Raw genomic sequence first — 22,644 nt, 5'->3', positions numbered from 1 at the left:
ACAAGGAAATGAACTATTATATTATTCTTTTTTTTGTGAGCTACGTACTATTGTTCATTTGAAACCACCAAGTTAGTGGTTGTGAGACGGAAGTACAAGTCCTAATACCACGGCTAATTTTCAATTTCCACGGTATTTTATAATTTTGTGGATTGTGGATTTCAAATGATTCTCAAATCGTCCTTTTAATTGGAAATCTTTCAATTACTTAGGCTTTTTATAACCTTTTGAGTTCTTTATATATTTAAGAAAACGCAAAACGACAGCTGTAGTTTTATGTTTGCAGAACAGGGTTTGTTTTAAATCGTCAAAATATATTATCTGTTTATGAATCACTGCTTCCACAACCAAATAAAAAGTTAACCTAGTTTTTTCTTAATACGAAAACGGAGTCTACAAATCTTCAAAAAAATAATGAATCATATCCTACTCAAAAACGCTTTGAAAATCAAAACCTATTTAAATCTCTTAGAGAGCTTACCTCCTCCTATAAATCTCAATCTTATAAGTAAAACTAGAGAAAAAGCGTTATCTGTCGTGATGTTTTAATCTTCTCGAAATAAGTCTGCTTTCTGGTTGTAGCTCAAAAAAGTTATCAGTCTATTTCAGCCAACATGCTTTCTTTCTCTCTTCAAAGCTCGAAAACAGTACAACGTACTAAATTATTGGTTTAGTCTGAAAGATAATTGGCCCTATCAGAATTTTCAACTGTCAATAAATTTTTAATAAATTTGAATTTTTTTTGCGGGAAAAATTCCTCAGTTTTCTGTTTTGGTAGTTCGAGTTTATATTTTGGTGGTTTGATTGGTTTTTGAAGTTTAAGAAGCATTCTGTTAAAGAAGTTGAAACAAATTCGCTCCCAGTGAGAAATGTGCATATGGCTCGAAAAAACTCGATTTATGTAAATTTCGAACTTTAATGTTAAGATTTCGCAGCGCACTAAAACGTCTTATAAGTATCCAGTTTTATCAATTTTAGTTAGTTTTATGGAAAAAGTGTCATTCATTAACAGTGATCAATTTCAACTTTCAAGTCATATAATTTTTCTTAACACTTGCCAGAGCAATTGTCATGTAAACTAGACCTCCCCGTAAACAACTTCGTTACAAATCAGTAAGAAATTGACCGTGCTTTATTCTTAACTTCCAGACTCCTTCCAATTTGCTCTGGATGTAACGTGTGTACGCTTGCACACCTCGATATGAGGTTTGAGACCCTTGTTTTTTTTCAGTGTGTATGAATTGAATTTGTCCGGATAAATTGAACTGTCGGACTTTCGTTTTTCTGCTGTGTTTTTCTTAGTTGCCACATCACGGATTTTTGAGCTGTAAGTTGCAAGACTTGTTGGTTCACTCCCGTAATTTGTAAATTTATCAGCCCTGGCTTTGTATATTTTCTTCCGCTTATTAGCTCTGTTCGGCCTAATTAATTTCCGCTTGTTTTATCGGCTGGTTCGCAATTTATTTTGTATCGTTTGAAAGGCAAAACTTCATTATTTAAAAAAAATTATACATTGCAGTTTGTGGTGTAAAAGTTTCTCGTGACGTTACTTGTTTTGATTTCAACTAAATCGGCATTGCGGCTTAGTGGCCACTAGGTCAATACTGAAAGGTGAAATAATGCTGGCAGTTTTGCTTGTGATGAAACTAAACAAGAAATCAATCGTTTTGTTATTAAGAGTCGATGAACCCTCTTTCGTTTGTTTTTTTCTTACCAAAGAAGGTCTTTAATTGCTCTAATATTTTACAGATGTGCATCTATACTTATTAGTGCGTTTTTGTATATGCTGTGTTCAATTTCATTTCATTCGCTAAAAGTTAGATAAGTTGCACTCACCAAGTACGAAGTGTGAAGATATCGTAAAGCGTGATTGGCTAGCATCAAAAGTGGAATTTTATTTTCAGATATTTCAGCGGAATAAAAACTTAACTTTATTGATCCAGTCTTCTCAAATTGAGCCGGTTATATCAAAAAATTATCAATCAGAAATTATCGTTTTTTGTTTTGTTTCCTTGCTTTCGACTTTTTTCTGTGGCAATGTTTTTTGTCTGAGTTCGTTGACACTTTTGTTTTTGTCCACTAATTCTGTTTAGCGCGTCTTGATTGATAATATGATTAGAAGTAATGAACGTAGTGAGTACTCTTATAAAGGGCTGGTGATTTTTTTCGCTTTTTTTGCTCAATGTTGATTTTTTTGCGGTTCGACTTTTGGTATCTTCATCAGTTCACTTAATTTCCCTTGTTTACACGTGCGAAGCAAAGTGTATTAGTAAGAATTTTAATATTTTTTCCAAGCTAACCCGCAAGCAAAAGAGGTTTTTTGTGGCACTTTTGAATTGGTACGCTGCGGTTGAGTATAATATCAAATGTGCTTTGACATTTGATTAGTACAAAGTTAACACAGCTGATGCAATAATGTGCATCTATACTTATTAGTGCGTTTTTGTATATGCTGTGTTCAATTTCATTTCATTCGCTAAAAGTTAGATAAGTTGCACTCACCAAGTACGAAGTGTGAAGATATCGTAAAGCGTGATTGGCTAGCATCAAAAGTGGAATTTTATTTTCAGATATTTCAGCGGAATAAAAACTTAACTTTATTGATCCAGTCTTCTCAAATTGAGCCGGTTATATCAAAAAATTATCAATCAGAAATTATCGTTTTTTGTTTTGTTTCCTTGCTTTCCTCGACTTTTTTCTGTGGCAATGTTTTTTGTCTGAGTTCGTTGACACTTTTGTTTTTGTCCACTAATTCTGTTTAGCGCGTCTTGATTGATAATATGATTAGAAGTAATGAACGTAGTGAGTACTCTTATAAAGGGCTGGTGATTTTTTTCGCTTTTTTTGCTCAATGTTGATTTTTTTGCGGTTCGACTTTTGGTATCTTCATCAGTTCACTTAATTTCCCTTGTTTACACTTGCGAAGCAAAGTGTATTAGTAAGAATTTAAATATTTTTTCCAAGCTAACCCGCAAGCAAAAGAGGTTTTTTGTGGCACTTTTGAATTGGTACGCTGCGGTTGAGTATAATATCATATGTGCTTTGACATTTGATTAGTACAAAGTTAACACAGCTGATGCAATTTTAATTCATCAAATGCACCGAAAAAAGTTTTTTGTTTCAAACAGCAGTACAATGATAAAAATCTCAATTTCAGAAATTTTCCAACTCATGTATCTCGCAATTTTTTGAAATGCATAATTTACACATAGTTTGGCTTTATGCTTTCCAATTTATTACATGCGAAATTGTCTTTTTTTATTTGGTGCTACTGTCGCTGCATCGAATTGGTAAATTTTTAGCATATGTAGCTGCGTTATTCGTGGCTAAATTTTGGGGATTTAGCATTCGTGGTCCAGTGGTTAGTGGGTGGGACTCAAATTTGCTAGTTCGCAGATTCGAATCCGACACATAGCCGAGTTTTTGCTAATTCGAGGCTATTTTCTTTTCTTGTTTCACTTGATAGAGCTGCTTTTTAGTCGTGTTCTCGCAAGTAGTTGCAAAACGCAGCTTCGCATCTGTGTAAAAGGAAGGCAAACTCCACTATCGAACAGCTAAAATGTAAAGGTCACGAAAATTGTGATCGACTTCCAATTTCTAAACTGGGTAATTTTTATCAAAAAAGTGTCAGTCATAACTTGTTCTGCAAATTCAAAGGGCTTTAAGGCCTATTATTTTTTTCTTCCAAATTCATAAGTTGAAAGTTTTTCAAAAAAAAACAAGTCAGTTTTTTTCCAGTTTCTTTGCGTTCATTACTTTTTTCCAACTGTCAGTTGGCTATGTTCTATGCTGTCAGATGAGAAAATTTTTCTGCCCTATATCTTTTTGCCAGATAATTCTTTTGCCATACTACTACTATTTACGATAGTTTCCGTGTTTAACAACTCTGAAGAAATTTTCTGTAACTTCTTTTCTGATTTTCGGAAACCTCAATTTCGGCGTTTTTGGCAATTTTTATCAGCTTTTCGGAACTTCATGAAATAAAATTGTTAAAAGAGTGTGGTAATGGTTTCTTGTAAATATTTGATCTATTTACGCAATTTAAGCGTGCAGCTGATCGTGTATATTTTCTCGTCTGCCTTTGTTCGCAGACTAGACAGCAGGCAGTGCCTACTCAAGGTGTATGGGATATGAGAGGCAAGCAGTTCCATCTGGGAGTGACCATCAGATGCTGGGCCATAGCCTGTTTCGCACCCACTAGACAGTGCAAGGAGGACGCCCTGCGCAACTTCGCCGACCAACTCGGTATTTTGAAATTAGCATCTTGTTAACTATCCCCCTCCCCCCCCCCCCAAAGGGGGTAAAGGGGATATTCTTTTCAAGGTACAAAATTCACTTATGCTTAACTGTTGCGTTATTTCTTCATAGGGGTGGCAATCCTTTATAACCATAGGCTAACCAATTTTTTCAACGAAATTACTTGCAAACAAAAATCTGTCGTTATTGGCTGTTAATGATTCGAGAAATCCTTGACTTTTCAAAATGACTGTTCTAAGAGTTTACTATCTTGCTTGGAAGTAGCGCTGTTCAGCATTGTCTATCGTTTTATTTGGGGAAGGAATTGGTCAAGTCTTATAAGCTTTAATGCAAATTAGTTTGAAAAGATATGTAAGATTGGTTATGTAAGTCAGATCGTAATGGGCGGTTTTGGGAGACAAATTTCCTCTCTTTCTCAGAGAGTAACAAAACTATAAGAACTTCTTCGAAAATTTGGATTATTTATACAGTCGCGGGAGATAAACATTTTCGATTTCAACAAGCAAATGAACTAATGTTTTATTAGCGTTTTCGCCAATTTCTCTGCAACTAGTTAGGATATAGAATTGAATTTTAACAAATGCTAGATGAAACTATTTGGAAGGACTTAGCCCAGCCAAAGTTTGAGAAATAATGTTATGAAGGCGTAAAAGAGCCAGTATATGGTAACTAGTTTTAGAGGTGTTCTTCTTGTGGAAACCTCCCCACAACAACAAAAAAACACGAATGGCGCGCAAAAGCATTTGCAAATATTATTCGGTGTCCTAACTGTGGGTTTTTCTCGTCACGTAAGAAGAACAATTGAGCTTTCGTACAAATATGTGTGGGTGTTTGTTGTGTTTTAGGTCGTATCTCGAATGACGCTGGCATGCCCATCATCTCTCAGCCCTGCTTCTGCATGTATGCCACTGGGGCTGACCAGGTGGAAGCCATGTTTAAACATCTGGCAGACAAGTACAAGGACCTCCAGCTGATCATAGTGGTGCTGCCTGGAAAGACACCTGTGTATGGTGCGTGTTGATTTGTTTGTTTATTCTTTCTATTTGAGTTGAAGCAAACAAGAATAACACAACAATCAGACAGTACGAAAGAAAATAAATATATTGAGAAAAATGAACGTTGCGAGTACTCTAATAAGGGTCTCGCTGATTTTTTTTTTGTAAAAAGTCTCAAAATTTGTTCGTTCAAGTTTAATTTTTCTCGGTTTGAAGTTTGATTTCTTTTTAAGCTCAGTGCATTTCCATTGTTAAAAGAAAGGCCTCCACTATCGAACAGCAACAATGTAAAGGCCACGAAAAACGTGATCGACTCCTGATTTCGAAAATTGAAAATTAATTATCAGATTTCCCAGCGAAATAAAAGTTGTACCTTTTGATCCAGTTTTCTCAAATTGGGTTACGTTTTACAAAAAAGTCTCCATCATAAATTGTTCTTCAAATTCAAAGAGCTCTAAGGTCATCTATTTTTTTCTTCGAATTTCTAAAGTTGAAGGTTTTTGAAGAAAAAAAAACAAGTCAGTTTTTTTCAGTTTCCTTGCGTTCATTTCTCTTTTCCAACTGTTTGTCATTTTCGAATAATCACTCAATTATGGCCAATGCAAGTATAATAAATGAATCAATTGAAAAACAATAAAAGCTGTTTCTGCCATTTTTGTTTAATTATCACTGTTTTTTTATATCCTACTGTAGTCGAAGATTGACCACAATTACGCCCGTTTTTGTGTCATTCGGCTATTGTGTGAATTTTTCAAGACAAAACTCTTCAAAATAGATGTAAGCAATCAAAAACGACCTACCTAGAACCGATATCTAAATAACGCATAACTATGACATAATACAAAATTATAAGTTACAATAACAAAATGATCTTCTTTTTTTAATACAGCTGAAGTAAAACGTGTGGGCGACACAGTACTCGGACTAGCCACTCAGTGCATTCAAGTGAAGAATGTGAACAAAACGTCCCCCCAAACACTCTCCAATCTGTGTCTGAAGATCAATGTGAAGCTAGGAGGCGTGAACAACATCCTAGTGCCCAATATCAGACCAAAAGTGTTCAATGAGCCTGTGATGTTTCTGGGGGCTGACATTACTCACCCGCCTGCTGGCGATGAGAAGAAGCCATCTATTGCTGCGGTGAGTTGTGAGATGCTGCAATGTGTTTACATTCAAGATCTCATCTGGGCGCTCAATGAGGGTTCTTGTTTTTTTCAAAATCAACTTCCAAACTTTGGTTTATTTAAAACTTTCAATGCAACGTTTTCTTTTTCTTTTGCAAACATATACGTTGGCTGTTTGGTCAGAAAGGTTAACAAAAGTGGTTTGAGCTTTTCGCGGAGCAAAAAGGCTCGATTTGTATGTATATTCTGTTCTTCTAATACAGCTAGTTGTTTTGTTACTCTTGATTACACTTGCGAGAAGCTAGTGCTGTAGAACGAATTTTCTTTTTTTTCTATCCCAACTTGCAAATAAAAGTGTTCATTGAAAGTAGAAAGTGTTCACTTATTTGGTGGCACTTTTGCTATAATCACGATCTAGCATTGGAAATTACATAGTGTCGATTCTCTGCTTCATTTGTGCTAGCGTTTATTATCAATTAAATATCCGTGGCTGAGTGGTTGGTGTATGAGTGTTAAAAACTCTGTGTTCAATTATAAATCTCAAATAAGCAGTAAGCATGAATGTGTCATTTAGGTCGTGGGGTCAATGGACGCCCACCCATCCCGATACGCGGCAGTCGTGCGTGTGCAGTCCCACAGACAGGAAGTGATAGGTGACTTGTCTACTATGATCAGGGAACTGCTGATCCAGTTCTACAGGAACACCAGATTCAAGCCACTCAGACTCATCATGTACAGGACAGGTGTGAGCGAAGGACAGTTCCAACAGGTATGTTCATCTTCATTTTCGCTCATTTTAATACACCTCTGGAAATTCAAAATGTAGCTAGCTAAGCTGAAAATTGCAGGTTTTAGTTCTGTTTTCAGGCTGGTTTTTAAATAGTGACCTAGATTTCCGTTTAAAATTTTTTTTTGAAAAGCGAGAAAAGTTTGCATTTTTCTTCAATTTTTAATAATCTTTTCAATTTAAGAGTTTAACTGAGTTTATTTTTTGTTCTTTTTGCAGGTGTTGGTGCATGAGTTGAAGGCTATCAGGGAGGCGTGTGTGAGGCTGGAGGTGGGATACCAGCCGGGCATCACTTTTGTGGTGGTGCAGAAGAGACATCACACCAGACTGTTCTGCGCCGACAAAAAGGGTACACTCACTACACTACACTACACTACACTACACTACAAGCACAATAGAATGTTTAATTCACATGCATAATACATAGTCACAATAGACTGAAACATCAACAAAATATTCTAATGAGGTTTTAGGTATTAATTTAAAACTGAAGACAGAGTTCGATAAGTAAAGTAATCTATTTATGTTCTAATAAGGCCAATATACGAACTGTTATCCTTGTTATTGGAACTGTTTTAAGGGCCATGCTACAGAGTTACCCCATTTTTCCTACTCTACAAAGATAGATCATTCCTGAGTACAATTTGAAAGAATTTTTTTTGCTTTTTTTGCGATTTAACAATAATTATTTGTTCTCAAATGCAATTTTCTAATTCATTGTAATATAGGTATGGTCTAATTTAGAAATCACGAGATATCGAACTTGATCGACCCTGTGTAAAAGGTTCATATGTGGAGAAAGTGTTCAAGTTATAAGTAAGTTATGTTGTTTCTGTCTCTGTGTGTAGAGCAGATAGGGAAGAGTGGCAACATCCCAGCTGGGACTACAGTGGACAGTGTCATCACACACCCCACCGAGTACGACTTCTACCTCTGCTCACACGCAGGCATACAGGGTCAGTGGCACAAATTCATATTCTTCGTCTTCCAATTCACTTTTTTGAATCACTTCTCCGATTTTATTTAATATATCAATGTTTTACCTAAGAAATGAAAATGAATAGTTTCATTGGACCCAGATCTGAAGTTTTAAAATTTAGGTTGCTTTATTTGTTAATCGGAACTGTTTTAAATACGGCATGGCATGGGCAATCAAAAAGTTATGTTCAATTTTGGAATTAGTAACAGGTATGTTTGATGTTTGTGGTTGCAGGCACGTCGCGTCCCTCGCACTACCACGTGTTGTGGGATGACAACAACTTCGTCTCAGATGACATCCAGACCCTCACCTACCAACTGTGTCACACCTATGTCAGATGCACTAGGAGTGTCTCCATCCCAGCCCCCGCCTACTACGCCCATCTGGTGGCCTTCAGAGCCAGATACCACCTCATCGACAAAGACCACGACAGGTAACAGAACTACATCACTCTTAGAGGCATTATTTGCTTTTGTTTTCAAGAAATAACTTATGAGATCAAAATAACATGTTGAGAAACTCCTTCTAAAATTTTCATACAATTCTAGCGAATGAATAGTTGTATGGCATTTCAAATTGTTTTCCCGACCTCTCCCGCAAGCTTTATTAAAACCCTTTTTTACTCGAAAATTGTTTGCGCACCAGGCATTTTTTGGAACGCGTGGTGATCAAAACGAGTGGTGATCACCAAAAAATCACGTTATTTCATCGCGTTTTTTTGTCTCAAAATAAGTATATATTGTCGCCAAAGGCGACTTTAAGAAATATTTTAAGGGTTGCTTGGGGGACCCCCTCGGTGATCAGGGGTCGAATTCTGCCCTGAGTATGGTGATTGTTTTAGTGGCAACGGGAGTCATTCATCTACACACGGGGAAGAGCAGAGTCTCATCTCCATGTCCAAGTGTGTCACAGTACACCAGGACACCCAGAAGGTCATGTACTTCGCCTAAGAGAGACACGACAACAACGATGACACATGACACGAAAACAAGTAAACCGGACAACAATAGAAAGTGACGACAGCTACGAGAACACATGGGAGCTTACTTGAAAACATATGAAAACAAAAAAACGATCTGGAAGAGAACATCAGTTAAGGGCGAGTTACAACAACAACAACGAGAACGTACCAGCGTTACAGCAGTGCGTACCATCGAAAGATGTCCACCGTTACTTTTTACTGGAAACAATCCTGGCATTTAGAGAGAGAAAGTGGAGAAAAAGACAATTTTAAGAAAATGCGGAGCTGCAGTCATTAAACTATGTTTTGCTGTCAAACTGATAATTGTCGGCAAATATTTTTGTAAATTCATTTTGCTTTATATTGACATCGTTGTAAATAACTTAAAGAATAAGAAGATAAATTGATTACAAAATATCCACAAATATTGATATAGAAGCTATTACACTATGTCAAATATCGTTCCTGTTTGGTGCCGACTTAGCCGTTCTTTTGCTCTGTTTCTGATCAAATTCCTGCAATTTTACATGTTGTTTCTCAGTTTTAAAGCACTTTGTTTATTTCTATTTCTGTCATTTATGTAATAGATAGATCTATATGTTAATAGTCCATACTTCTCGCTAAAAATAATCTAGTTTTTCCTTATGTTGGGTCAAACTGCAGTATAGCTGACTTAATGTTCTAATCTTATCCAATCCAATCAATCACTGAGCATACTTTAATTTATCATCGAAGGGTACAAGTGTGATCGAGGGGTTCCTAAATTTTGATGGATCCCTAATTGCAAACAAGTCTAATATTGCAGAACATTCTTTTGAAGTAAAAATACTACTCACGAAATGTGTTTAAAGTTTTTCTTCATTTTTTTATTTCTGTCTTTTTTCTGCCAATCTTTTGAATTACTAGTTTTTTTCGTTAGTTATTTGTTTTTCTGTCAAAATTAGGTAATGTATTCTTTTCAGTTACTGATTTTTTTTTTCGTAAAAAGGTGATGAAGATATCAAGTAAAGTCATTGTTTTTTGGCAAGCTATAAAACGGAGTGACTGAAATGAAAAGTCTACTCAGTCCTTTAGTTCAGTAATATTTTGCGGGACAAAGAGGTACTCTTCTCTGGTTTCTGCTTTTTTAAGCAGGGACCCCTGTATCACACTAATAACCATCCAAGAACCAAGTTCAAGTTACAGTAGAAGATAATGAAACAAAAGTGCATTCAAGAGATTTACCTTCAAAAAAAAGGTATGATACAAGAAACGATTGCGATTGATTTATTTCTTCACAAAGTTGAACTTGTCTAATAATGCCTAAGTTGATGTGTTCTTTCTCTTGCAATAGACTCTTCCGCCTTATTGTGTGAAATTTTATAGAGCGTTTAGATGAATAATGGTTTATACAAGAAAACATTTGATTTATTCGTTTTACAACTTCGAAGGCAACTTTTTGCGGTGAGAGAAGATTTTGTTAGGATGATCTAATTTTGGAGCACAGTGCAAAGATCAAGAAAACCATGGCTAAGCCTAGTTGTGCGAAAAAAATGGGAGCTGGAAGAAGCTGAAAAAGTGACTCAGAGTTTCAGTGACTGGGGAGTTGCTTACCTCAAGTTGCCCACCTGTCAATGAACGAAGGGAGACACTTTTCAGGTCGTCAGCTTTTTCTTGTGTTAAATTTATTATGCCTCAAGTTGACTGTTCACTGTTTAAGTTTGATTTCTTTCTATGTTCGCGTCGAATCTTTCGCGAAAAGCAAAGTAAAATAAGCTTTGAACACAAAAAAAATGAAATTGCACGAAAAACTATGGACTTTAAGTTTCGACAGTGCTTTTTTATACTTTCGAGCTTGCAAGCGTGTGTAAGTATGAACCTTTTTTTCGAATCCAGCTCGCAAATAAAAGTCTTCATTTGGTGGCTCTTTCGTTGCAATCATGATCCATAGCATTAGAAATTTCATAGCATCTGTTGTCTGCTTTAATTGTGGCTAGTGTTTGCCAATTATTAAGCATCGGAGGCTGAGAGGTTAGGGAGTAAGGTTTTCAATCTCCGGGTCGCAGGTTTGAATCAGTTGCGTGGCAGATTTTTTTTTACTAATCCCAGGCTTATTTCGTGCCTCTGTGCTAAGATTTTTAGTGAAACAACAGAAGATTTTTCTATCTATTTTTCTCAAATGAAGTTATTTGCAAAACAAAATATTAAGCTTGGAAAAATAATGATAATCAGTGACTACAAGGATATGTTATTTCGTAAATTTTCATAAAAGATATTGATAGCCTTTTTGGTTCAAATTGTCTGTCGAAAACTACCCTCCCAGATCTGAGTTTCAAGATTTCATGAAAGAGGCGAGCTATGGAAGCTCCCCTGCATTAGTGGATACAACAAAAAAGTAGAAAGTTATCGTCCTCAGAATAAGCACAAATATGATTTACTGACCTTTTTTTGAACCAACTTTTTACTTTTCTCAAAAATTTTAAATTCAGTTGAATAAACAAGTTATGTGAAGCTCCCTTGCGTAAAATTTTTTAAACAAAAAACTATGGTTTCGGAAAACCAATTTATGAGTTTTCGACCGTTTTTTAGAATTCTTTGTTCTTTCAAGAGCTTGATCAATGCTTCGATCTGATATCAAGGTTAGGAATAAATTCGGGTGTGTGAAATTTTAACTGATAACAGATCAAAACATTTTCATTCGAAAAAACTGTGTAATTGCTCAAAAAATTTGAGACTTTTTTCTCGTATAAGGTCACTCTAAGTCGTTTTTCAAAAAATATTTTTTGTTTTTTCTTTTTTTTCCAGTTTTTTAGACCCAATTTTGAGCATTAAAAATGCATTTTTTATTCTGGCTAAATAACCTTGAAAAGTTTTTGTTAGTAAAGAAAAAAAGAACTAGATGGTTCTTTAATTTATTATTTCGTTTGGACGTATTTTTTAGTTATCGGTTATTGGTTGTATTTTAATTATAACAAAATTTTATATAGTTTTCATAACATTATTTTTTAAGTTCAAGATAATAGAAAAAAATTTATTGATAATATCTTAAAATGTTCCGAACAATTAAAAAATTTATCTTTAAATGTTAGCTTCTTAAAAGCTTAGTTTTTTGGCTTAGTTTTTCAGCAGGCACTTCTCTTGATAGCTTCTTTAAATTTTCAATAATACCACATCTAAAACCATAGTGCTGCAAGTGACTGTGTTCTAAGTTTTTGCAGACTTCACGTTACAATTTTGGCTTGTTCTTTCGATTTAAATGCCGTGTTTTACTCCATTTAAAAACGAAACTAGGTTTGGAAGGTTTTGGCTTGTTTCATCGATTTATTTTCCGTATAGTGATTCCTTTTTTCCGTATAGTGATTCGTATAGTGATACCAGCTAGTTAAGAGTCAATGAAGGTAGTGAAAATTCTTAGTGTTCATCTTTTCAAACTCTCTGTTGGCTAGATTTTGTTTTGCTAATTATTAAAAAAGCAAAGCAGACGCTCAAAACTCGACCTTGTCATAGTCTGTTTAACAGACTCAAAAAATAATAGTTTGAAGAGTTTATAAAAACCAACTGTCCACGCCCCCCCCCCCCCGCTCTTAACACAATCAGAACCCCCCCCCCCCCCAGATTGGAAATGTTAACCCTTCCAGGTTGAATCAAGCCACCAACCGTCCACGCTCCCCCCCCCCCCCACCACTCCCAACACAACACCCCTCTCCCAACAGAACACCCCAACCCCTTCCAACCCCCCCTCCAGATTGGAGTTTATGAAAACAATTACGTCGCCCGAACAAAAACTTCCGGAATTTTAATTTTGAAAATATTTGTCATGCTAAAATAGATTCTCTGGAGGCCGCGCTGGAACTTGGTATAGATCAAAAAACTTTACAGTTGGGAGTGGAAGTAAAAATGGTAAATGGTTTCAATAAACAATACAGACTTTTTAAAAATTTTATAGGATGCATAGTTCAATCCTCCCAGTAAACTAAAAAAGTAAAAGTGATTTTAAAAAGTCTTCTTAGTTCGTGGACACCATTTACCGTAGAAACGGCCACTCCGGACCATTGAAACCGAATTAAAATTCCCGAGCAGCTGCAAGGCCCCAGTAAAAGGCCCAAGAAAAAGGTACCCAAAAGGTATCCCAGTAAAAGTATCCCAGAGGCAGTAATGAAATATCCCAACACAATCACAACACAGGTATAATTATTCAAAAAGATATCCCAGAGTAAAGGAACCCAAAGAAAGAGTTTATTAATTTCGGCCTGACTTATTATGTTTATTTTCGGCCTTAATTCCATCGGCTAAATGGCCGCTACCCTGGACACAGACATTGACTCAATCTAGTTAATACTAATGCAAAGACTTTTATTATCATGCTTCTGCATTTTGAAGCATTTTTTTGAGGTCGCACTATTCGAAGGTTCTTTTTTCGAAAAATAGATTTAAAAAATCGAGTAGAAAAAAATGGAAAAGAAATTGATACTAGCTAAAATTACACAGAACGTATTAATTCAAAGCAAAATCAAGCGATGACTTTTGTTGAAAAATAATGGATTCTAAACGTTTAAAATGGACTATTATCGGCTAAATTGAATTATATTTCTGAAGAACATTTGATTATAATCGATTATTATCAATTATGATGTTTGTTTTTTGTTTCGAAAGATAGTAACATTATAATCCATTTTTAATCAATTATAATCGATTCTTCTGGAAATTTATGAAGACTTGCAATAAAAGTCCATTCTTATCTATTATTTTCTCTTTTTACTGAGTGCGGGTACCTGTAAAGCGTAAAGGAACATTACTGTTTTTCTGATTTTCATTTTTTCTTAAGTTTTGCAAATTGATGTTTTCGAAAAAACGTTAATGCACGACAATTTAAAATTTATTATTGAAAAAATCTGGTTGAAGTGTTTGAATTAAAAGTGATGATCTTTCAGTGATCGTTGATATCTTTAACCACGGTTAAATTTGACGAAATTACTTATGCCCGATTGATTGAATATGTTAAGATTTTTTTCACAGCCACTTCAATAATTCAGTATTCATTTTTATCTACTAAATTTTATTTTAACTTTTGTAACAACACTTTTTTGAAACTTTGATAGTGCACGCAGTAAAAAATTTGCTTTTCAGTTTGGATCATTGTAAAAAACTAAACTGACTTGTTGTCAATTTAAAGTTAATATAGGACTTTTTTGCGAACTAATTTCTAATAAAACCGGGTGTAAAAGTTCTCGACTTCGGTCCGGCTACAGGTCCCGGAAGGAGAGAGCCTTTTTGCGGTGGGACCAACAACCAGAGGACCACGAGGACTCCGGTTGCAAACTCTCTGGATCGGGAGCGACGACCCGACCTCTGCTACCAGCAGACCAACGTCAAACTCCTCTCACCGGGCGCCCATGCGTGGGACCCTCGGCCGGGTTTAAGACCCAGTCTTTGAAGACTACACTGTAGTCCGAAAAGACCGAGGAAGCGGAGCCGGCGGAGGACTTATGTTTCTCGTGCACCAAACAATCCCGTTCACCCCTGTGGACGAGAACACACCTCCTGGCGAGCCCCTCGAACACCAATCGATTCAAATCCCACTCCTAAACGAGGTGCTCACAATAAGAAACGTGTACATCCCCCCCCCCCAGCAGTAGCTGCCCCTCGAACTTCACCCCCTCGTTGACCCCTTTCCTCGAGACTAGATGCTCCCTGATACTGGGCGACATCAACGCACACGACCCCCTTTGGTGCTCGTCCATTCAGGACTCGCGCGGAAAGACCCTAGCCGACGAAATTGAGGCATCGAGCTTTGGAGCGCTGAACACACCCACAGCGACCCGTATGCCAACTTCGGGCCAGGCAACCTCTCCTGACGTATCCCTTGCCTCAGAAGATCTCCTGTCGAAACTGAGCTGGGAGACGGAAACCACGCTGAGCTCCGACCACCTGCCAGTCATCATCAGACTATCAACCAGTCCCCTGACAATTCCAGCCCCGAACAAGACCTTCACAAACTTCCTCCGCGCGGACTGGGACGGCTTCAAGACGGAGACAGAAGCTGCGTTCGCGTCTCTTGAGGAGCAGCCCGATCCCTACAAAGGAGAAAGGTTGTTCCGCGAGATCGTAAACAAGGTAGCCAAGCACCACATCCCGTCTGGCCGTCGCCCAACGAGCACTCCAGGCCTACCGCCAGAAGCGGCCAAGCTCACCAGCCAACGCGATGCCCTGAGGACAAACAACCCCACATCCCCAGACTTGCCACTCCTCAACAACAAAATCGAGATGATCCTCAGGAAGTCCCAAACTGCCCGATGGCACGAATACCTCCAGACATTTGATCACAAAACAAAACCAGAGAAACTGAGGACCATTCGTACCATTGACGGCAAAAAACGCGACCCGCCAAACCCGTCCATCAGGTTTGACGGACGCACATACACCCGACCTAAGGACCAAGCCAGACTTTTCAACAAGCATTTGACGGCCCCAATCAAACACGAAAGCTCAAAAGAGAACCGAGTCATCAAACGCAAATTGAAGTCACTTTCCCTCGAAACCCCCATACAGACGACCCCGTCCCAAGTCAGCAAGGCGATCCGCAAGTGCAAGAGTTCGAAGGCGTGCGGCCCCGATGGGCTAAACGCACTGCATTTGAAAAACCTCGGACAGCACGGCGTCGCCTGGCTGACCAAAGTTTTCAATGGCTCCCTCGCAAAGTCCCAAATCCCCGCCATCTGGAAAAAATCAATTGTCATACCACTACTCAAGCCCGGAAAACCCCCACAGGACTGGTCCTCCTACCGCCCCGTCTCGTTACTCTGCCCCGCTGTCAAAATTTTGGAAGCCTGCATCCTCCCAATACTTCAATCCCACCTGACCCCAGAACCACACCAACACGGCTTCCGCCCCCTCCACTCAACCACAACTGCCCTGCTCGAAATCTCCAGCGCGGTCGCCGACGGTTTCAACCAAAAGAAACGGGCAGACCGCACGGTACTGGTGACATTAGACCTTTCCAAGGCCTTTGATATGGTATGTCACCGCACCCTGCTGGAGAAAATGTCACTACCCCCTTCGCTGATCCGCTGGCTCTCAGGGTACCTGACCGGCCGCCAAGCACGCACCCTGTTCCGCGGTGAGACATCTCCCTCCAGAATTGTCCGAACAGGTGTTCCGCAAGGCTCAGTCATATCACCGACTCTGTTTAACTCCTACGTTGGCTCCCTCCCCTACCCTCCCGAGGGTGTCAACGTGGTGAGCTACGCAGACGACGTGACGCCCTGGGCCAGCGGGCCGAAGATCAATATCATCACCGCTAAGTTGCAGCCATACCTCGACTCCCTAACATCCTACTTTCAATCCCTCAAACTCGCACTCTCCCCCGGAAAATGCGCTGTAACATTACTCACGCCTGACACCAAGGAATGCAACGTACAACCACACTTGACGGTGGCAGATATCCCGCTCAAGTTGGAAAAACACCCCAAAGTACTTGGTGTCAGGTTTGACGCGATGTTCAAGTTCGGGGAACATTGCAGGGTCGCTGCCTCCAACGCCTCCAGGGCGGTCAACGCCATGAAGGCCTTGGCAGGCACGGACTGGGGTCAGGACACGGAAACGCTACTCGTGACTTTCAAAACCCTGGTCAGGCCTCGTCTCGAATACGCGGCCCCAGTTTGGTCTACAGTCGCATCCGAGACCAGTGTCAAGCGTCTGCAGACCATCCAAAACGCGGCTCTGCGGGTCGCCACCGGGAACCATCTAATGGCCCCCCAAAGCCACCTACACGAAGAGACGCAGGTGCTCCCGGTGAAAGCCCGCACGGCAATGCTTGCAACACAACATCTCTTGGCTTGCCACCTCCCCGAACACCCTGGTCAGAGACTCCTCGAGAAACCTCCTCCCCCCCGCCAAATGAAACCCACACTAGTCTCTGCCCATGCCCCCCGTCTGGAACACCTCCTCGAAGGCGTTGACCTGCCGCTACCAACGAAGGAGTACCGACGGCTCCTGAAAACTGTGCACACAGAGACGGTGGCGACGACAACCCAGTCGTATCCACCGTCTGGAGTCCTCGGTACAAGACCCCCTCCTGTCAACGTCCGAGAGGAGAAGACCCTACCCAGACGTACTCGGAGGACCCTCAGCCAACTTCGGTCCGGCTACAGTCAACACCTGTTGTCGTACCGGGCCAGGCTCGAACCAGACCAAGGGTCCTCCTGTCCCCTCTGCCATACAGCCCCCCACACGACTGCCCACCTGTTCCAGTGCCCCACAAACCCCACTGACCTCCCCCTCACTGCCCTTTGGACAAACCCGGTGGAAGCCGCCCGTTTCATTGACCTGGCCGGGGTACACCCCACAATGTAGGGCCCCGGCGAGAGGCAACTACAACAACAACTGAGTCATCCGGGCTTTTTGTCACGTCTGCATATGGCTCTCCAATTTATGTTAAAGGTAACTAAATAACTCTGCTGAACTAACATTTGTTATCTACTGTAAACTTAATAGATAAGATAGCTTTAAAAGTCAAAGTGTATTTACTGGAAAATAGAAATTTCGATACAGCTTGCTGGAAGTGCGTTTTAACAGATTGCTTTTAACTCAGTAAAACAGTGAAACCTGAGGTTAATTTTGAGAAAAGTAACCTGGGTTCATCTTGAGATCAATTTTCACTCATCCGGCTCACTATGTTTTTGTTTGTTGTAACTCACAGAATGTACCCGCACTTAGTAAATAGGGAAAATAAACGGTTAAATTTCGATTATAATTGTACTTTTATGAAAATTCAAATTAATTATTTGAGCCAAATTTTGATGTTTAAGCAATGTTTAACTTTTTTATAACAACATTTTTCAGGTAACTAAAATAGGTTATAAGCAATTATAATCGAATATAGTTTTTGTAGAAATGTTTCTCACATCAATGTTAATGGATCATATTCTTTTTTTTTCGCCAGGATGTTATCACAACACAAATATATGTTATAATGAATTATAATTTTGTTGTCAATAAAAAATCTAAAAAGCGAGATGTTTTGTCACATTTTGCTCGTCTGAACATAAAATTTTACCACGATTACTGATTTGAAAAGTGCTAAAATTGTTTAGCAAAGTTTAGTCTTACTCAAAGTCTATGAAACGCATGAATAAATAAGCAATTCAGATTCAACTAAAATTGCAATGAAATAAACTTAATAGATTATACTTCAATACAAAATTTAACCAAATTTATAGAAGAAAAAATATATTAGAATCAAATATAAGCGATTATAATCAATGAAAAATGGATTTAGTTACTTCATCTATCCTCTCTTTTCACTGAGCGCGGGTAATAAGTTACCTGCACTTTTCTTTGCCATATTCTTATCGTACAATAAGTTGTAATATTTACTGGCCTATTGGACGGAAGTTTGAGTTGTCGCTAGCTGTGGTTGTCAAAAAAAGCCAGTCATATTGTTTGCTATTTTCCTATTTATCCAACGCCACTAATTACGTACCATAGAGACAACTGGTGTGGGCTAAATTTTTCCATCCTTTGTAGGAATTGGTCCTATTTGCATAGATTTGTTAACAAGTCCAGTAGAGAATTGGGAAACTTTTTGATGCAATTATTCCCCTTTCAATGTTTTTATTAGTCTGGCGAAGAAAAGTAACTTGGGCTTAATATTTCCTGTCTACTTTTCAAATTAAAAGTCTTCGAATAACGGGTTGTAACTAATTGCGGAAAATGATGTAATATCCAACAGGTTTGGTTAATTGCATCCTTCAATTAGACAACCTGCATCTGTATCACGCTTATGCCAGCAAAAAAATCCGACAACATTATTTTTAAGCAAACTAAAAAATCCATTACTTAAACTGCTCGAAATCTTTTATGATGCGCAACTCATTTTTGCAACGCATGTTGCGGCTTTAGGCGACGCAGGTTGCAATTTTGCGCGATTCAGGTTGCGATTTTGCGCGACTCATGTTTCGACTTTGCGGGACCCATGTTGCGACTTTGCGCGAGCCGTGATGCGAGTTTGCGCGACCCCTATTGCGACTTTACGCGACGCATGTTGCGAGTTTGCGCGACCCATGTTGCGGCTTTGCCTGACGACGCATAATGCGACTTTGCGCGACTCATGTTGCGACCTTGAGCGACCCATGTTGCGACTTTGGGCGAACCATTTTTTAGCTACGTTGTGACTTTGCGCGACCCATTTGCGACTTTGCACGACAGAAGCCTCTTGCGGGAGTACGGAACTTCGGTCGCAGAACGTTCACTTCGGCGTCCCAAGTTGGTCGCAACTTGAGTCGCGTACCTCGACCCGGGTGCTGAAACGCTTTGAATTCTAAAGTTTCAACCAAAAAAGAAATATGAGCGTTGTGCTTTTGTTTCACAAATGAAGACTTTTTTGGATTGTTACGTTTCTTCATATGTTATTCAAGTTTCCTATTCACAAGGTATCTTGCAAACTTGAAACTTTCTGCTTAAAAAGAATAATGTAATAATAAACTATTCTAATTCTATGGTTCTATATGTACAAGTTATGTACATAAGCTTAAAAGAATAAAACGGTAAAAGGAAGTAGTTGAATTAAGATCGTTAAAATGGACCACTGAACTTCCGTTCATATCGACCAATGGTCGTAACTAAAGTGTTTAACAGGTATTAATTAAAATACCGTAGGTCATTTTAAGATACTAAAAACAAATCACAACATTTCCCACCGGGAAAAAAATGAAACTGCAAACGAACTACATAATTCTATAAACATCCTTTTTCCCCCTCCGAAAATGGAAGAGTTTTACAAACTGCACCCAGAAGGTAAATATACAGAAGCAAAATAGAATCCACAATTTGAAAGAGAATGTAGCAATGTACAGGGTGGCTATACAGAATTACAAATTTTACAGTATACAGTAACTAATTAAATAAAACTAATCCACAACATGTACATTAACATGTACAATTGTATCTACAGGTAAAATTGAAAGGTCCCGCGGTAAAATATGGATTAAAGAATTGTTTTGTTCAGTTTAACTTGATATGTCGATTAATTGAATTGGTCCTCAAACTCATCCAATTTAGCCCTCACTTCCGAATCTATAGTCGATGAGATATCGCTATAGTTGTCCTTCATGGGGTCCTTCGAGGTCGGGTAAGTTAGATTTGTGTCCGAAGAAATCTCGTGAAGGTGAGTCTTCGTGGTAGAGGTTGCAAGTCTGACCGTCGGGAGGGAGTTCCTTGAAGACCAGGACAACGTAGTTTCCGCGACGAGAATCTGTCTGGGAGGCGCCTCCGCTAATGGAGTCAAAAGGTCAGATGGAGAGTTGACCGAGAAAGTAGTCCTGTGGGAGTCCGGTGCCGGAGAGAATATGGAAGTTGGCGCCCCTAGGTCGTCTTTCTCTTGAACCACGTCTATAAATCTGCGATTTCCGTAAAACTGTGGGGGCCCACATTTCTGCGTGGTCTAGAATTTCGGGTCTTTGGGGTCGCGCTGTTCATCTGTTCCGGAATACTGTCTACCAGAATTGGATTCTCTTGTGATCCTTCAGTAGTAGTCGCATCGTGGATAACAACAATCTCCCGGGGGTCGTTGTTCCTGTTACATCGTGCAAAGAAGGATGTATTTGTTGTTACCACAGCACGCGTCCAACGGTCCCGCAAAATCAAAAATTAATTTCTTCGTTCGCGATAGTCAACGTCGGGAGTTTCGAAATAATATGGGTGCCTAGTAACACTTTTCTGTTCTTACCCGCTTTTAGACATTGGCTACTTGTTCTCCCGTGATGGTAAATTTCCCGGTAAATATGCGGCCACCACAAGTATTCGACGAGAGACTTCATCTCAAACTGTCCTGGATGAGTCTCATGTAGCATCGAATTAAAACTTCCCCTGATGGTAGCTGGGACGACTAATTTATTGTCTAAGAAGAGTAGCTCATCCTTCACGTGGAGATCTTTGGCCTAGTTCTTCATGTAAGTGCCGTGTATGCCCATAGGTTGATTCTTCTTTATCGTCTCTATCAAATCCCACAGCACCTTGTCTTCTCTAGTCATGATCTGAGGCAATTTCTTCGAACAGTGGTCTTCCGGGCGAATTGGGGAATTTGGTAAATTCAGCTCGGCCTTATATCTTCTTAAGAGGTCTGCGTGGTCGGGTGGAAGTCGGTCGTCTCTGAATTTGAGGGCGATATTATGTTCTTCGGGAATGATCAAGAGAGTTTCGTTCACTTTATCCATTGGGAGTTCTGGTTGTTTCTTGCTAGATGGTATGAAGTGTCTGTTTAGTATTAAAAAATGTAGAAGGACTTTGTCCGAAAAGGTAATACTTTTAAAATTAAATTTCAAATTATCGACAGGTTGGCAAATTGTAGTGCAAATTTCTGTCCAAGAGTGTTGATTGTGGCAAAATTTTATCGACTGAGCAATACAAAATATGATAGCAGCAATAACATTGAGATTAAGTAAAGCTAAAGAGCTATTCAACCGATTCTGACCAATCACGTCGCTTGATTTTTCGTTTTCCGACGGGATTGTATTAACTCGTGTATTAGTATTTACAGCGACCGCTGGTATATTTACAGATATTACAGTAACTATTTTAGAATATTGTTTAGTCAATAAGATGTTCTGAATTTTGTCGATTGAAGCGACTACAAATTCGTCGTCATAATGGGAAATTGGAAGGGCTTTGCCCGAAGGAAGTCTAGATAAAAGGTCTGTTAAGCCCATGTCCTTTCCTGGTAAATGTGAAATTTTAAAATTGAATGGTAAAAGTCTGTTTACCCAACGGGTCAATCGGCAATGCATCGTTTTGTTTCCATGATTTGCCGAAAATGCTGATAGTATTGCTTTGTGATCTGTTACTATTTGAAACTCCATTCCGTACATGTAGTTTCTGAAATGTTCTGTAGCCCATACAACTCCCAGCAACTCTAATTTGTTGGTAGAATATTTTATTTTATGGTTATTTAAAAATCTGGATGCAAACGCGATTGTTTTCCACTGGTCGTCCTGTAATTGTTCTAGGGTTGCCACTAGTCCGTTATGTGAAGCGTCCGTTTTCAGTCTTGTCTTCTCTTTTATATCGAAATGGCTGTTTTCTGTAATATTTACAATTTCCGTTTTTAACTTCTCAAACGCTCTTGAATGGCTAGTATCCCATTTGTATACCAATATTTTGTTTAGAAGAGGTCGAAGAGGGGAGCTTAAAGTCGATAAATTAGGGACGAATTTTACGTATTGGTTTATCGAGCCGAAAAATGAACGAAGTTCAGAAATATTCTTCGGGGTTGGCAAAATTTTTATTGCGTCGGCTTTACCAACCAACGGTCGTACTCCATCGCCTGAGATCTTGAAGCCAAGCCATTCGAAGTCGGATTTAAAAAATGCGCTTTTCCCCCATTTAACTGCCATGTTGTTGTTATCTAATATTGATAAAATTTTATACTCTATTGATTTGTGTTCTTCCAGGGATCCACGCGAGGCTACCAGGATGTCGTCTATGTAACAATTTGTAAACGGGATATTTTTCAACAGTGAGTCCATGACCCGTTGGAATTCATTGGGCATGTCTCCCAATCCGTAAAA

General features: G+C 39.0%; 1 protein-coding gene across 4 annotated transcripts in view; it reads left to right on the top strand.

Annotated features, from left to right (window-relative positions):
• LOC134855486 (protein argonaute-2-like) overlaps positions 1 to 9,915 on the top strand; it is a 32,763-nt gene extending 22,848 nt beyond the window's left edge. For 3 of the 4 annotated variants that reach the window (XM_063872023.1, XM_063872022.1, XM_063872025.1), the window contains 8 exons: positions 4,092 to 4,245; positions 5,103 to 5,267; positions 6,142 to 6,392; positions 6,951 to 7,145; positions 7,383 to 7,512; positions 8,012 to 8,119; positions 8,377 to 8,575; positions 8,984 to 9,915. In XM_063872023.1, coding sequence (XP_063728093.1) covers positions 4,092 to 4,245; positions 5,103 to 5,267; positions 6,142 to 6,392; positions 6,951 to 7,145; positions 7,383 to 7,512; positions 8,012 to 8,119; positions 8,377 to 8,575; positions 8,984 to 9,092 — 1,311 coding nt within the window. In that variant the 3' untranslated portion in view covers positions 9,093 to 9,915. The remainder of the gene's footprint in view (positions 1 to 4,091; positions 4,246 to 5,102; positions 5,268 to 6,141; positions 6,393 to 6,950; positions 7,146 to 7,382; positions 7,513 to 8,011; positions 8,120 to 8,376; positions 8,576 to 8,983) is intronic. The other variant, XM_063872024.1, reaches the window with a different exon arrangement.
• The last annotated feature ends 12,729 nt before the right edge of the window (positions 9,916 to 22,644 follow it).

The sequence above is a fragment of the Symsagittifera roscoffensis genome, chromosome 10 (genome assembly GCF_963678635.1).
Source record: "Symsagittifera roscoffensis chromosome 10, txSymRosc1.1, whole genome shotgun sequence".
In the NCBI taxonomy this organism is placed as follows: domain Eukaryota; kingdom Metazoa; phylum Xenacoelomorpha; order Acoela; family Convolutidae; genus Symsagittifera; species Symsagittifera roscoffensis.
This window is presented reverse-complemented; position numbering and strand designations above follow the sequence as displayed.